The sequence below is a fragment of the Esox lucius genome, chromosome 3, assembly GCF_011004845.1.
Source record: "Esox lucius isolate fEsoLuc1 chromosome 3, fEsoLuc1.pri, whole genome shotgun sequence".
Classification (NCBI taxonomy): domain Eukaryota; kingdom Metazoa; phylum Chordata; class Actinopteri; order Esociformes; family Esocidae; genus Esox; species Esox lucius.
This window is the reverse complement of record NC_047571.1, coordinates 32,627,912-32,643,671: the sequence shown is the minus strand read 5'-3', so window position 1 is coordinate 32,643,671 and position 15,760 is coordinate 32,627,912. Positions and strand designations below refer to the sequence as shown.

Here is a 15,760-nt window from a genome sequence, read left to right as displayed (position 1 = left end):
TAAAAATATCTAAAAGCAATGGGGAATGAAATGTTTGAAAGGGTTGAACATATTGTTGAATGTAGTCACTAAATATCGTAAACACTGTAAACATGCAGTTCCATAAGCATATACCTGCTATAATACATGTAGGGGGGGAAAGTAATATTAATAGCAGCACATGTGAATAGTAACCTCTCTTACAGACCTGAGAACCTGTCTGCTAGTCGTCATGACGACGCCCAGGCTTTGCACGGCAGAAGTGCTGTTGTACCGTTTCAATCAAATCAGTCAAACATATTTTTATAAGTGATTGCTGACGCCAATCGTTTGGAAGACTGGTGCAGAATGAGCCATCGCTGAGAATCTCTCACATTAAATCCCATTCTGGACTTTGCCGCGAGGCATGCTGACGGCACGGCAGAGATTTGGCATCGGTTCTCTGGTTGGACGAGACTGAAATGTAGCTTGACTGGCTGAGATTCAAAAACGCCGTATGTGACACCAAGCCAAGCCTGCTTAGAATAATAGAGATGGCAGCATCCTGTTGTGGGGACGGAAACAGAGTGTCCTAGAATGACCCGGCCGAAGCCTCGCTCAGCCCTCGCTCCAGTTGACAGCCCGTGGCAAGACTTCAGACAAGCTGCTGTGCAACGGTACCAATCCCACAGTTTGGTCTCATCCAACATTTTAGTGAGGAAAGAAATGGCACAACAATATGAAAAAATACGTCATCCCATGTAACCTTTAGTCAAGGCCTCTTCCAAGCTCAGTGGGTTGTACAGGGACCTGTGACCAGCCGTGGGCATCGCCTTGAAGGCACGCCATGGTATGACGGGTTCTCTGACGGATTGTTTGCTTCAAGCAGCTACGTCTCCGGGAGTCCCAAGCATCCATTGTGAACATTTTCAGTTAATATCTTTAGACGCTAAGCCTTGCCATCCAAAAATCTCCAAAAATCTTTTGTGTGGAGAAGATTCATCCAGGAGTCTTGAAGAGTCGTGACACGAGCTTCCAGGTGTGTATTAGCAAACCTGGGTAGTGTTTGAACAGCATCTCTGGAAAACACTGCATTCCCCCTTCCTGAGCGCGTGTCACTGGTTGAAGTGATGCTGTGTTGTGTGGAGGATTCTGGGCTCCCTCAGGCCCTGATCAAACCACAGTCATTCAGGGAATTCTGCTTAGAATCAGAGAATTCTAAAGGAGAACGTCAGGTCATCCCTCCATTTTGTGTTATTCGCTACATTTCATTGAAATCCCTTTATTTTAAAAGCTTGCTTGACCACAAGATTGAAAATCACTATTGTCCAGTCACTTGCTCGCCTTTCTAAACAAATGACCTGCCCACCAGTTATTAGCCAAGTTCTTTACTGTCTCTTAAGTATAATCAATATTCATCCTAATTTTAATAAGACACGCATCAGGGCTGTTGTTTGTTTTTGGTCCCCCAGAACCAATAAATACTACACATTTGTACCTGGTGATAACGTATCACTTAGATATTGCCTTGTCTCTCCCCAGGTAATGGACACTCTGTCCAAGTTATCCTACTCCATGATTGCACAACAGTCTGGAATCAAGTACGTCTCGCTCATTCATGTACCTAACTTAATCCTGTTTCTCACTGTCTCCTACATCTTACCAGATCCTGTTTCTCACCCTCCGATATCTCACCAGATCCTGTTTCTCACTCTCTCCTATATCTCACCAGATCCTGTTTCTCACTCTCTCCTACATCTTACCAGATCCTGTTTCTCACCCCTCTGATATCTCACTGTCTCCTATATCTCACCAGATCCTGTTTCTCACTCTCTCCTATATCTCACCAGATCCTGTTTCTCACTATCTCCTACATCTTACCAGATCATGTTTCTCACCCTCTGATATCTCACTCTTCTATATCTTACCAGATCCAATTTCTCACTCTCTCCTATATCTCACCAGATCCTGTTTCTCACCCTCCGATATCTCTGTCTCTCCCATATCTCACCTGATCCTGGTTCTCACTCTGTCCTATATCTCACTACATCACATTTCTTACTCGCTCCCATGTGTCAGTCTGTCCCATATCTCTCTCACCTGTATTATCCTCTCGTCTATATCTCATTATAACATATAACAATGTTTCTCACTCTCTCCCGTAACTCAATCACAATTTTTTATCTCACTTTCACCAGTATATCACTCTATCCTATCTCAACCAATGCCAAATGTAGAGAGGAATGTTCTTTGTTAGACTAGTCTGTGGCAATTTAGCCATGTTGAATTAAGAGTTGAACAAGACATTAAATTGATTAGGTCTCATTTCTGTCATACTTTTCTTCATTGACAGGCCATTTCCAACAGAGGAGAGCTTGAAAGATGAGGACATTTACAATCATTTGGAGGACCTAATGGAGTAAGTATGCAGATAAACAATCCCTCTGTCTGAATTTCACTTCACATTTAATATATTTTGAAGCAACCATCACTGAAATACTACTAATTGAGTAGTGGAATCTGTTTGACAGAGCACATTTTAGCACATTCTATTCCAAAGCATCTTCTTTGAGCTCCTACTTTATTTTTACCCTAGTCTAATGCTAAGCGTAGCCCCAAATCCTGCCCTGAACCTAAAACATCTTCAACACCTAGTCCTAGACCAAATGCCTAACCCTAATTCGAACCCTAACCCCCAAAATGAATTCATATCCTCAAACAAACGCTTAAGCCAAAATGGGGACAAGGACAATGTCTCCCTTAACTGCATCTTACAGTGAGGGGAAAAACATTTATCTAGTGAAACAACATGCACACACACACACACACACACACACACGCGCGCATGTGGCCACCATGGTCGAGGGAAGCAGGAAGGAGAGTAGGAGTAATTCTGTCATCTACTCTGTTAACTGTTTAGTGTGTACCCCACCCACACAGGATTAACATAGACATAGATGAGGAGATGGAGTGAGAGTGAGAAAGAGTGTGACAGTCAGAGTGAGAGTGAGAAAGAGTGTGACAGTCAGAGTGAGAGTTAGAAAGAGTGTGACAGTCAGAGTGAGAGTGAGAAAGAGTGTGACAGTCAGAGTGAGAGTGAGAAAGAGTGTGACAGTCAGAGTGAGAGTTAGAAAGAGTGTGACAGAGTGAGAGTGAGAAAGAGTGTGACAGTCAGAGTGAGAGTGAGAAAGTGTGTGACAGTCTGAGTGAGAGTTAGAAAGAGTGTGACAGAGTGAGAGTGAGAAAGAGTGTGACAGTCAGAGTGAGAGTGAGAAAGAGTGTGACAGTCTGAGTGAGAGTTAGAAAGAGTGTGACAGAGTGAGAGTGAGAAAGAGTGTGACAGTCAGAGAGAGAGTGAGAAAGTGAGAGTGAAAGGAAGATGATGATAAAGGAATACAGGTCAAGAGAGACTGAATAGTGAGAGAGGAAGAGTGTGTGAGAGAAAGATAGAATATGAAAGAGAGATGTTTTTTGAGGGTATTGATATGATTAGTGATAAGATTTGATATTGGCTTGGTCGCGTGTGACTGAATTAGTTTAGCATGCCGCTAGAAATGCTGGTGTTGAAGGTAAGCTCAAAAGATTCATAAAGAAAGCATTCACAAGCATGCCCTTCTACTAACAACATTCTAAGTAATTGTCAATGTAATTTATTTTATTTGTAACTTTTTTTACTTGTGATCTGTGGTTGTTCGTCTATTGCTTCCACTGGAAACTAAATTACCAAAATGCAAATGTGAATGAAAAACTAGACAATATGAATTATTTGAATTAGCTCCTCCCTAAAACCAGACCAAATTTAAGGACTCTTGATATTTAAAAATAACAAACACTAAACAAAATGCATTTGACTGCATTCGGGCAAGTGAAACAGAATGCCAAAAAGTTGTTTAAATATGTATATTAAATATAGAGAACAAATATACAGTCATCTCTGATTGTAAATTTATCTGGACAAGTGCATCTGCTAAATTACTAAAATGTGAACTGACTCCAGATTAGCAGACTGAGACTAACGTGTATATATCTAGTGAAACAGCGCCATCCTGTGGAACGCAATGGGTTAGGGAAAATATTTTCCACTTTTATATGGAACCTAATTGCCGCTCCTTTCTTTGACAGTAAACGTGTGTGTGTGTGTTTCAGTGAGAACGGCTCAGAGGATGATGAGGATCTGTATTCTTCAGTGTATGGGATTGACATCAGCGATGATGGAGGAGAGATCTATGAAGATCTGATGAGGACAGAACCACACCCTACTCTGGTACACACACCAAACACACACACACACACACACACTAGACACACACACACACGCTAGACACACACACACACACACACACAAAACACTATTACTAAAATGTATTTCAAGACATCAATTTTATGTGTTTGTGACTCAAAGAGGTTTTGACTAAATATTTCCTGAACATTAACATGAAAAATCTGTTAGTACTATTATTAACTAACTCATACTACATGTACTTTATTAAATTCCTCACAGAAGCAAGCTGAGCAGAGTGTGAGAAGCTGTTGTCTGTCTGAAATCAAACAGACAGAGGAAAGATACACTGAGACCCTGGAATCAATAGAGAAGGTGCCAGCCACACCACTTCACTGTATTAACCATTTCATTGTACTGACCATTTTACTGTATTAACCATTTCATTGTACTGACCATTTTACTGTATTAACCATTTCATTATACTGACCATTTTACCGTATTAACCATTTCATTGTACTGACCATTTTACCGTATTAACCATTTCATTGTACTGACCATTTTACCGTATTAACCATTTCACTCTATTAACCATTTAATTGCACTGACCATTTCACAGTACTAACCATTTCACTGTACTAACCATTTCACTGTACTAACCATTTCACTGGACTAAGTATTTCACAGTCTCATATACCATGGGAATCAGCCAATCAGCTCTCAGGATTCAAACCACCCGGGGTATAACAGACTGAGACTGTTGAGGTTCAGGGGTGTGGTTTGCAGTGGCGTGTCATGACACGGCCCCAGCTGTGATCCGGTTAATCTGGAGCGTCAAATAAATGTGGCAACTTCTTTTCACAGTACTTCCTTATTCCACTGAAGAAATTCTTGTCTGCGGCAGAGATCGATGACGTTTTCACAAACATCCCTGTAAGTACAGCTGAACCCTCATCGATGCACCCAAATCCTCGCCGGGCGCATTTACAGGGTGGGCCCAGCATGTATCTTCAGCTGTTCTGGCAGCTTGACTCAGCGAGAGGAACAAATCATTGCGAATGAAGCAGATCGGTAGCGCAAATAGTAAACAATACAAAGCCGAAACATTGTTCATAGTGTTTACAGTGAATGTTTACAGCGAATCTTCTTCCCACCTCAGATTAGGCACTGCACAATGATCCATTTATGCTGTAAGCATTACATGTAAAACACTTTGGTTTAGTTGCCTCTAACTGAATGAAACTGTTTGTTCTTAGGATTAGTTAATATCATGTAAAATTATGCCTATAAGTGGCTAATAAAATAAACAGTTGGAGGCGTTTCTTCCAAACATTTTAATTTTTCAACTAAAATTGCAACCCAGTGGGTTCAACACAGCATCCCCTGTCAATCAACAAGGATCAAAATGCATCACTGATCTTTCCACGCGTCTGTCTGGTTTTAGGAGCTGGTGAAGGTCCATAAGTGTCTGATGGTGGAGGTGCATGAATCAATCGTCAACAAGAACGCCTTAAACCTCTACCAGATCTTCATTTCCTACAAGGAAAGGTTGGCCACACCTACTGTAATATCATGTACATAGACCTGAAATTTTCTTAATAGTCAGGAGAATTTGGATCGGAACCTGAGACTGGACCGGCTGATACAGTTCCATCATGTCTGTGTTTTCCTGTTTAACGATAGGTTACTCATTTATGGAGTCTACTGCAGCCACGTTGAGAGGTCCATAGCAGTGTTGGATTCTATCAGCAAGGAGAAAGAGGATGTTGGACTGAAGCTCAAGGTAAGACACATTTAAGACACATTTGGCTGAAGTTGACCAAATGTTGCAGTCATCACGGACTTCTATAGCCGCAATCAAAAACCAAGCATATTTCTGCTTCTTTTTAAAATGTGAAATGTAAAACTATGGCAAAATGTAACCATAACCATACTGTTTGTCATACTTATCCCTAACCTTACATTAAGTTGATTTTCATTTGGCTTTGTGGTTGAAGAATGTATGCTTGTAAAATCTGACTTTAGTCTTGTACAGTTTTGGCCTGAAAATATAGCCTTGCACTTTTCCTAAATAATATATAGAATAGGTTCAACCTATTTTGGCAATTTTATGAACTTATGGACACCCCAGAGAAGGTACTGTATGACTGCCAATGGCCAAGATAACTGCCCTTCTTGTTGCCTTTGAGGAGCTTGCTGCACCTTTCCACCAGCAATTAGCTCACCCTTTAGCAGCTAACTGTCTTGGGCACAAGGTAGTCGATTAGCTTTATTACAGAAGACAACTCTACTTGTGGAAAATAAATTGGAAAAAGTTTGGCCTGCACACAATCTGTTACGGATATTCAACATCACAGAACTCATTTTATTTTTGTGAACTTAATATGTTGAATTTAAAAATGGTTTGATAAGACACAAGATGTTGTTGCAGTAACCAATGTCGTAATTGTCTCCAGGAATGTTCTAAGAGAGCCAACAATGGGAAGTTCACACTGAGGGATCTACTGGTGGTTCCCATGCAAAGAGTCCTTAAGTACCATCTGCTTCTTCAGGTAGGCTACTGTTACTCAGGTAGGCTACTGTCTTCTGGTAGGCTACTGTCTTCAGGTAGGCTACTGTCTTCTGGTAGGCACCTGTCTACTGGTAGGGTACTGTTACTCAGGTGGGCTGCTGTCTTCTTGTAGGGTACTGTTACTCAGGTGGACTGCTGTCTTCTGGTATGGTACAGTTACTCAGGTGGACTGCTGTCTTCTGGTAGGGTACTGTTACTCTGGTAGGCTACTGGCTTCTGGCAGGCTAATGTTACTCAGGTAAACTACTGTCTTCTGGTTGGCTTGTGTTCTTTAGTCTCCTACAACAGGTACTACACTGTGTACAGAGATCATAACACACACAATCTGAACCCATCTGTTGTGGCCACAGAGTTAAACAAGATGTGTATGTTTGCAAAAGAAAAAAAAAAAACGGAATAAGGACTGGATGGGAGACATGGAAAATCCAAAGCATGAGTGAAAATAAATGCTAAAAGTTACAAAATGGAAAAAACCTGTGCCGGTTACCAATTATTATACAGGACCAGGCAAAAGTTGGGACACACCTACTCTTTCAAAGGTATTTCTTTTATTTCTTTACATTTAAAAAAAAATTCCCCACACTGTAGAATAATAGTGAAGATATGAAAACTATGAAATATCTCATGGAATCGTGTAGTAAACATTTTTAAACAAATCCAAATACATTTACATTTCGATTATTCAAAGTAGCCACCACTTGCCTTGATGACTGTTTTCACACTCTTTGCATTCTCTCAACCTACTTCATGAGCTAGTCACCTGGAATGCATTTCAATTAATAGGATTATGTTGTTAAAAGTTAATCTGTGGAATACTTTTCTTTCTTTCCTTTTGCATTTGAGGCAATCACTTATTTTGTGACTTTTTGGTTGTTATATTTGAGAAAAATACAATGTCAGTGTTCACTGGGGGGCGACAGACTCCATGTCTTTTCTCTCTTTACTTAATCTCCCCCACTGTCAGGAGAGAGGAGTGGCAAGTCCTGGTCTAATCTCATTGTCTCAAAGTTTTCTGAACTGTTATTATGATGTTAATAGTTTACTCTGTAATGTCTGAAATACAGCTGTTATCATAGTGCTAATAGCGTTAAAAGCTTACAGGGATATCTCAACAATAGTTTTCATCACAGGTCTACTGGGTCAAATAGTGTTAAAAGTCTACTGAAATGTCTAAACAGCTTTTTACCATTCTAATAGTGCAAGTAGTCTACTGAAATATCTCAACTATGTTTCACCATTGTAATAGTGTTAATAACCCATTATAATATATCATGTTGTTCTCACCACAATTTAATAGCTCTAATAGTTATTACAGTGTTAAGAAGAGATGTTTTGCCATTTCTGTGTGTGATGTTAAGGGCAGCGTGTGGTGCTTTGTTTTAAGGCAGTTGTAGCTTCGCTACTGTAGTTTTTTCTGGATTGTAGCTGAGGTAGTTGAGTCATTTGAAGAGATACACTGTGGGCCAAGATAGCTGCCCTGAGCGATACTTAACATGGACTAATGCAGGTTAAAAATGTCTTTCATGGCAGAGACAGTAAGCGATAGGTTTTGAGATACGTCTGCTGATACTTCCTGATATAATTTTATCTAACCTCTATATGACCTGGAAAATAACCTTGAGACCCAGAGGGAGACCTATTTATATACTGACACTGCCTTATATGCTGATACTTCCTGAGATGTTGATACTTCCTGATATGTCGATACTACCTGATAAGTTAACTGTTCAAATAAGTTATTAGTTCCTGATATGTTGATGTTTCCTGGCGGTAATGATGTTGAGGTGAGGGAAATAAGTTTAATAACAGAAACGTGTTTGTCCTTTCCTAAAGTGGTTTAGTTAGCTTGGTAGCAAGTCAAAGTGAGCAATGTTAAATGGCTTTTAGTGTTGCCAGTATTGTTTCCATGGTGGGCCATGATTTTATAGTATCTAATCGATGAAAGGCATTGTTTTGTCGTTATTGTGCAAATTTACAATTGGTTCATTTTCCTGTTAATTTCCTGTTAATCTCAGTTTCTCAGGAACAATGTTTGTGGTCAATGATTTTATATAAGGGGATCTGCACACAGCAGTAAATTCACTGGAAAAGACCATTACTGTGTAGTACTCTACCAGCTCATCTCTCCACCCATTACTGTGTAGTACTCTACCAACTCAACTCTCCACCCATTACTGTGTAGTACTCTACCAACTCAACTCTCCACCCATTACTGTGTAGTACTCTACCAGCTCATCTCTCCACCCATTACTGTGTAGTACTCTACCAGCTCATCTCTCCACCCATTACTGTGTAGTACTCTACCAACTCATCTCTCCACCCATTGCTGTGTAGTACTCTACCAGCTCATCTCTCCACCCATTACTGTATAGTACTCTACCAACTCATCTCTCCACCCATTACTGTGTAGTACTCTACCAACTCATCTCTCCACCCATTACTGTGTAGTACTCTACCAACTCATCTCTCCACCCATTACTGTGTAGTACTCTACCAACTCATCTCTCCACCCATTACTGTGTAGTACTCTACCAACTCATCTCTCCACCCATTACTGTGTAGTACTCTACCAACTCATCTCTCCACCCATTACTGTGTAGTACTCTACCAACTCATCTCTCCACCCATTACTGTGTAGTACTCTACCAACTCATCTCTCCACCCATTACTGTGTAGTACTCTACCAACTCATCTCTCCACCCATTACTGTGTAGTACTCTACCAACTCATCTCTCCACCCATTACTGTGTAGTACTCTACCAACTCATCTCTCCACCCATTACTGTGTAGTACTCTACCAACTCATCTCTCCACCCATTACTGTGTAGTACTCTACCAACTCATCTCTCCACCCATTACTGTGTAGTACTCTACCAACTCGACTCTCCACCCATTACTGTGTAGTACTCTACCAACTCATCTCTCCACCCATTACTGTGTAGTACTCTACCAACTTAACACTCCACCCATTACTGTGTAGTACTCTACCAACTCATCTCTCCACCCATTACTGTGTAGTACTCTAGTACTGTAGTTGTCGTTTGATGATGCAGTGGTAACAATAGGGGGATGTCACATCAATAAAAATGACGTATATAAACTCAGAGATGTTGAGGTGGGACTGGATTTTGACACATTTTATAGTTTTTTTCCAATGATTCAACAAATCAATCTTAACAGATGAATTCAATAGGTGAATAGAGTATACAATTGCATTACAAGTATCAAAGATAATTGTTTTCCGGAGATTTGGGGTTGTGAGAGCTAAGATGCAGACGAGAAAGCAAGAAGGGGCCGTGTCCGCTTCCCACTTTGTCATAAATCCTCAAAACAAAACCCTCCATGGGTTGGATAACTAACCTAAGGATCACAAGACATGTTCTATAGAATAGTCATCCCTAATCAACTTGGGACACATTTCATATATATAGAATAGTCATCCCTAATCAACTTGGGACACATTTCATATATATAGAATAGTCATCCCTTATCAACTTGGGACACATTTCATATATATAGAATAGTCATCCCTAATCAACTTGGGACACATTTCATATATATAGAATAGTCATCCCTTATCAACTTGGGACACATTTCATATATATAGAATAGTCATCCCTTATCAACTTGGGACACATTTCATATATATAGACTAGTCATCCCTTATCAACTTGGGACGCATTTCATATATATAGAATAGTCATCCCTTATCAACTTGGGACACATTTCATATATATAGAATAGTCATCCCTTATCAACTTGGGACGCATTTCATATATATAAAATAGTCATCCCTTATCAACTTGGGACACATTTCATATATATAGAATAGTCATCCCTTATCAACTTGGGACACATTTCATATATAATAAATAGTCATCCCGTATCAACTTGGGACACATTTCATATATATAGAATAGTCATCCCTTATCAACTTGGGACACATTTCACTCTATGCTTCCTAACACCATACCGTATAACAGGCTGATCCACCCATGGGTCCGTATAGTTAGATTAAGCCATGACCTTTGGTCCTGTATTCAGACTATAGCTAAACAATTGAGATGAACAACACCATTCCTTCTGGAAGGTTTGCTGAGGACCAGGACGACTACACTCTGTCCCTAAACACGGCTGACCTGAGGACAGTTTAAAAAGAGTGAACCCTCGGAAGTCACCAGGGCCAGATGGCATTCCAGGCCGTGTCCTCAGGGTGGGCTGACCAACTAGAGGAGGTTTCCACCTCCATATTCAACCTCTCCCTGTCTCTGTCTGAAGTCCCCTCCTGCTTCAAACAGACCACCATCGTCCCTGTACCGAAGAATCCTTCCATCACCTGCCTGAACGACTACCGCCCTGTAACACTGACCTCCACCATCATGAAGTTCTTCGAGTGGCTGGTCAGAACCCACATCTGATCCACCCTTCCTGAGACCCCTTTCAATTCACACACCGGCCCAAAACTCTATCCCCTGTATCTCACCTCTCAGTATCTACTCCAGCACCCACCATGGACCCTCCACTCCCCATCTCTCCTGACCTCTCGAACCCTCCTCCTCACTGCCTCCTCTCCCAGTTTGACCCGGTCACTCCTCCTGAAATCTCCAAACTCATCAGCTCTTCCAAACCCACTACCTGCTCCCTTGACCCCCTCCCTACTCCACTCATGAAGTCCTGCCTCCCCGTCCTATGCCCCTACATCACTAACCTCTTCAACTCCTCACTGTCCCTTGGAACTGTCCCCTTGGCCTTCAAAACTGCCGCTGTCACCCCAATCCTTAAAAAACCTGGTCTGGATCCCAACTCCCTCAACAACTACCATCATCTACATCCTCCCTCTTGGTCAGACACTTCGCCACTTTAACCTGGACTTCCACTGCTATGCCGATGACACCCAAATCTACCTCAGCACCAAATCCCCCCACAATCCTCCCCTCTCCCACATCAACTCCTGTCAGTCAGCTATTAAAACCTGGATGCAACATAACTTCCTCAAACTCACCAGTGACAAAACAGAATTTCTCCTCATAGGCTCCAAATCCACACTCAGCAAAACCAATAAGCCCACTCTCAACATGGACGGCACCATTGTCTCCCCATCTCCCCAGGCCCGCAACCTTGGCGTTATCTTTGATTCTACCCTCTCCCTTGAGCCTCACATCCGTCAAGTCAGTAAAACCTCCTTCTTTCACCTCCGCAACATTGCCAAAATCAGACCCTCTCTCACACCCCCCGCTGCTGAAAGACTCATTCACGCCTTCATCTCCTCCCGACTGGACTACTGCAACTCACTTCTCCTCGGCATCAGCTCTACCAACATTAACCGACTCCAACTGGTCCAAAACGCAGAAGCACGACTCATCACCCACTCCAAATCCTGGCACCACATCACTCCAGTCCTAAAACATCTCCCACCGGATCATCTACAAAATCCTGCTTCTCACCTATAAAGCCCTCCATCTGGCCCCCTCATACCTCACTGACCTACTCTCCCCGTACCAACCCTCACGGTCCCTCAGATCCTCCTCAGCTGGTCTCCTCTCCATCCATAAATCCAACCTCTGCAGTTTTGGGGACAGAGCCTTCTCCAGGGCAGCTCCCAGGCTCTGGAACTCCCTCCCCCAAGAGATCCCCACCTCTGAGTCCCTCACCATCTTCCAGTCCCACCTCAAGACCCATCTCTTCACCTCTGCCTCTCCGTAGCCTCCCTTCTCATGTGTGTCTAATCTTGTCTTGTCTTGTTTGTTTTGTTTTGTTCTGTTTTTATAACCTACCTGCATTGTAAAGTGACTTTGAGTCTAAGAAAAGCGCTATAAAAACACAATTTATTATTATTATTATTATTATTATTATTATTAAAGATCTACGGACGAAAAAGAAAAAAGAAAAAGGCCACACACAGCTCCAACATCATCCTTAAATTCATTACCATCCTGGGTCTCACCTCCAACAATAATGAGACTACCTACAGAGAGGAGGTAAAGAACCTGGCTGCATGGTGCCAGGACAACAACCTCTCTCTCACCATCTGCAAGACTAAATAGATGATCGTGGACTTCAGCAAGTGGCAGAGACTTGCCCCCACACACATGGAACTGAACCTCACTTGGTCCAGGCAAGTGAACTCGATAGTGAAAATTGACCAAAAGCGACTATACATCCTGAGGAGACTTCAGAAGTTTGTCATGTCTGTAAAAACTCTCACCAGCTTCTACAGGTGCACCATTGAAAGCCTTCTTTCAGGCTGCATTACTGTCTGGTACGCAGCTGCGCCGCTGTGGATCGCAGGTCCCTCCAGAGGGTGGTAAAGTCTATGGAGCGTGTCATCGGCTGCCATCCTCCCTCCGTGCAAGGCATCTGACATACACAATGCCTGATGAAAGCACAGAACATCATCAAAGACTACAGCCACCCAGGCTATGGTCTGTTCACACTGCTGCCGTCTGGTAGATGTTACCGGAGCATCAGGGCACACACTTCAAGACTGAAAGTTTGTTCCCTCAGGCCATAAGGCTCCCCAACCAGCAACACTGATCTATGATCATACTGATCACACATGAACATTCCAGATACACTGATGTCCTTTCATGTACATTCAGTGTGCATTAGAATATTATTTTGTAATTACCATTTATAGGCATATTACATTTATAATATCCAATTATTTAAAAACTTGTTGCTAGTTAACATTGTTGCTAGTTTACAATGTAGATTATTGCTATATTTGTGCTACATAGATGTTGTGTGCAATGTCACAAGAATATCTTGGTACCGAAGGACGCTGTGCTATTTGGTGCATTTGATTAATAAACGTCTAATTTTAACGCGTAAACATTCCAGTGAAAGCACATGACCACATACACAGGGTGTAGGCTAGGACAGATAACGAGAAACATCTTTCTAAATGGCCATACTATATAATGAGAGCATATCAAATTTGTGAAAAGATGTGGTATTGTCATTTCTCAGTTCTTTCAGTTGGTGCGTGTGCCTACAGCCATGGCCCTGCTCAGAGATGACCTCATGGAGTGCAACCTTGAGGCGTCGTGGTTGCAGGTCTGCCTGGCTTCTTCTGAAGTCTAATCGAGCGCTGGGTGGTAATAATCAGTGATGGAATACATTTGTCTTTTGCATTCATGTGCTTTACTTGCCACCCTCATAAAGAGCGGGTTGCATTAGTTTGGCAGACATTTTCACATGTTTTTTTCTTACTGGACACCTGTGAGGATTCTAACACACAATGGTGGCATTGGAAGCGCCATGCTCTGAGCCACATGGGACCCTCTCTGGATAATGTGTGCAATGCTTTATAATATTTTTACTAACGAACACATTTCTCCCTCTGCACCAAATCCATGCATCTTACTGTTGAGTCTGGGCTAGATGTTTTATTGAATCCTAGAAACGACTTTGGATCCCAGAGTTCTTTGTTTTGTTCTATGACTAGTGCACAGTAATATGGTCAAAAGCTAATACAAAACACTTTGAATGGCTACAGCTTTTACAGGAGGAAACAGGTTATATTGTTATTTGCTTGAATCAGACAATTAATGTCAACTAAATACATACACTCTCGTGGTTGTACGGATGTTGAATCGCTTGTTGGCTCCATAATAAATATACATTTGTTAAAGGTTTTCAATGGGCCCAGGCATTTTCTCACTCATTATTCATGATTTCCTAAGGATTATCTTTAATCATGGTAGCATTCATATTAATCTGGAACTGTTTGGATAAAAAAAAAAGATACATATTATATTAAAAGTGACTCCACAATGACACAATACATGATTTATAATTATAGCACAGCTCAGTCTTCTTACAACACAATATTTATGTATTTAAAAAAAAAAGGTCATTATTTGTGGCCCGCATTCAGCCACAAGCAATGCATCAATGGTATTGTGAGAGCAGCCTTTTGAGAAAACAAGCGCTGCATTTTGGAAGGAGTCTTTTTTGCATTCTCAGACCCCTTTTTGCGGTCTTCCTTCCCGAATCCAGCCGGTACCCCCGAAAGTGTCAGCATGAAACAAACTGTGAATAAATGAGTCCACCGTTGATACGGGGCCATTATCGGGGCGCCTCCTTGGGACCCCGCCTATTGACGCTCACAGCTAGATTTTATTGTTGTTGTCTGGGAGGAGAGGTGTAGCTTTCAGCAGTCTCTCTGTGAAAGAAGGAAGAACAAAAGCTCTAATCTCAAAGGAACTGAACGGATTAGAGTCTCGGCACGGCAGCTGCCTGCCTCCAACGTGTTGAACTGCATGTTAAGTGTGTTAGCTGCCTGGTGTGGTAGACGCAGCCATCTCCGGGTCTGAACACTGGGACAAGTATGAGGCCATTGATAGCCGAGGCCTTGTCCCAAATGGCCCCCCCAATTCCCCGCGGTGCCCCTTGTCAACTGTACAGCGCTACACAGGGAATAGGCGGCCGGTTGGGACGAGGGCCAATTCGATATGTTTCTTACTGCACACGAGAATCAATCAACTGCAATGATTTGTCTGGTCTATTCATCCTATTTCTTGGCCTTTACCCACATTCTCTTTACCAGGGGATCGACGCGTTCACGAAATCTCCACAAAACGATAGAATATTTAGTATATTAACAAATATTACAAGCATATTCCTCAGCAGCTAGGTACCTATAGATCCTCAATCTAGAGAGAGAGAGAGAGAGAGAGAGAGAGACAGAGACAGACCTCAAATGACCTGGTCAGGATGTGTTGTCTCTTATGTTATGATGGGAACAAACATCTAGTGACCTACAGTATGCAGGTGGCTTTGGCCATTTGCACATGGTTGATGGAGGGGTATGAACTGTGAGCTCAGGCTCAGAGGATCGTCAGTTTTTTTTTTAAAGCAATTGTCAACACTGCCTAAATGTTAACATCAGAACGCAGCAGTGTCCATAATGGAAGTCAGACTGGGAGATCTTGTTGGTTATATTGTGACTCAAACCAAACACTATACTCTTTGAATGAGGAGCATCATGAGGTGAAAATCTAGGCTAA

The 15,760-nt window shown here is 41.9% G+C and overlaps 1 protein-coding gene across 2 annotated transcripts in view; it reads left to right on the top strand.

Moving 5' to 3' along the window:
- The window catches only part of vav3b (vav 3 guanine nucleotide exchange factor b), a 67,286-nt gene that overhangs the window by 18,225 nt on the left and 33,301 nt on the right, over nt 1-15,760 (top strand). For both annotated transcript variants that reach the window (XM_029118846.2, XM_029118845.2), the window contains exons 3-10: nt 1,501-1,559; nt 2,312-2,377; nt 4,105-4,222; nt 4,460-4,552; nt 5,042-5,110; nt 5,622-5,725; nt 5,861-5,960; nt 6,634-6,729. In XM_029118846.2, the coding sequence (XP_028974679.2) occupies nt 1,501-1,559; nt 2,312-2,377; nt 4,105-4,222; nt 4,460-4,552; nt 5,042-5,110; nt 5,622-5,725; nt 5,861-5,960; nt 6,634-6,729 (705 nt within the window). The remainder of the gene's footprint in view (nt 1-1,500; nt 1,560-2,311; nt 2,378-4,104; nt 4,223-4,459; nt 4,553-5,041; nt 5,111-5,621; nt 5,726-5,860; nt 5,961-6,633; nt 6,730-15,760) is intronic.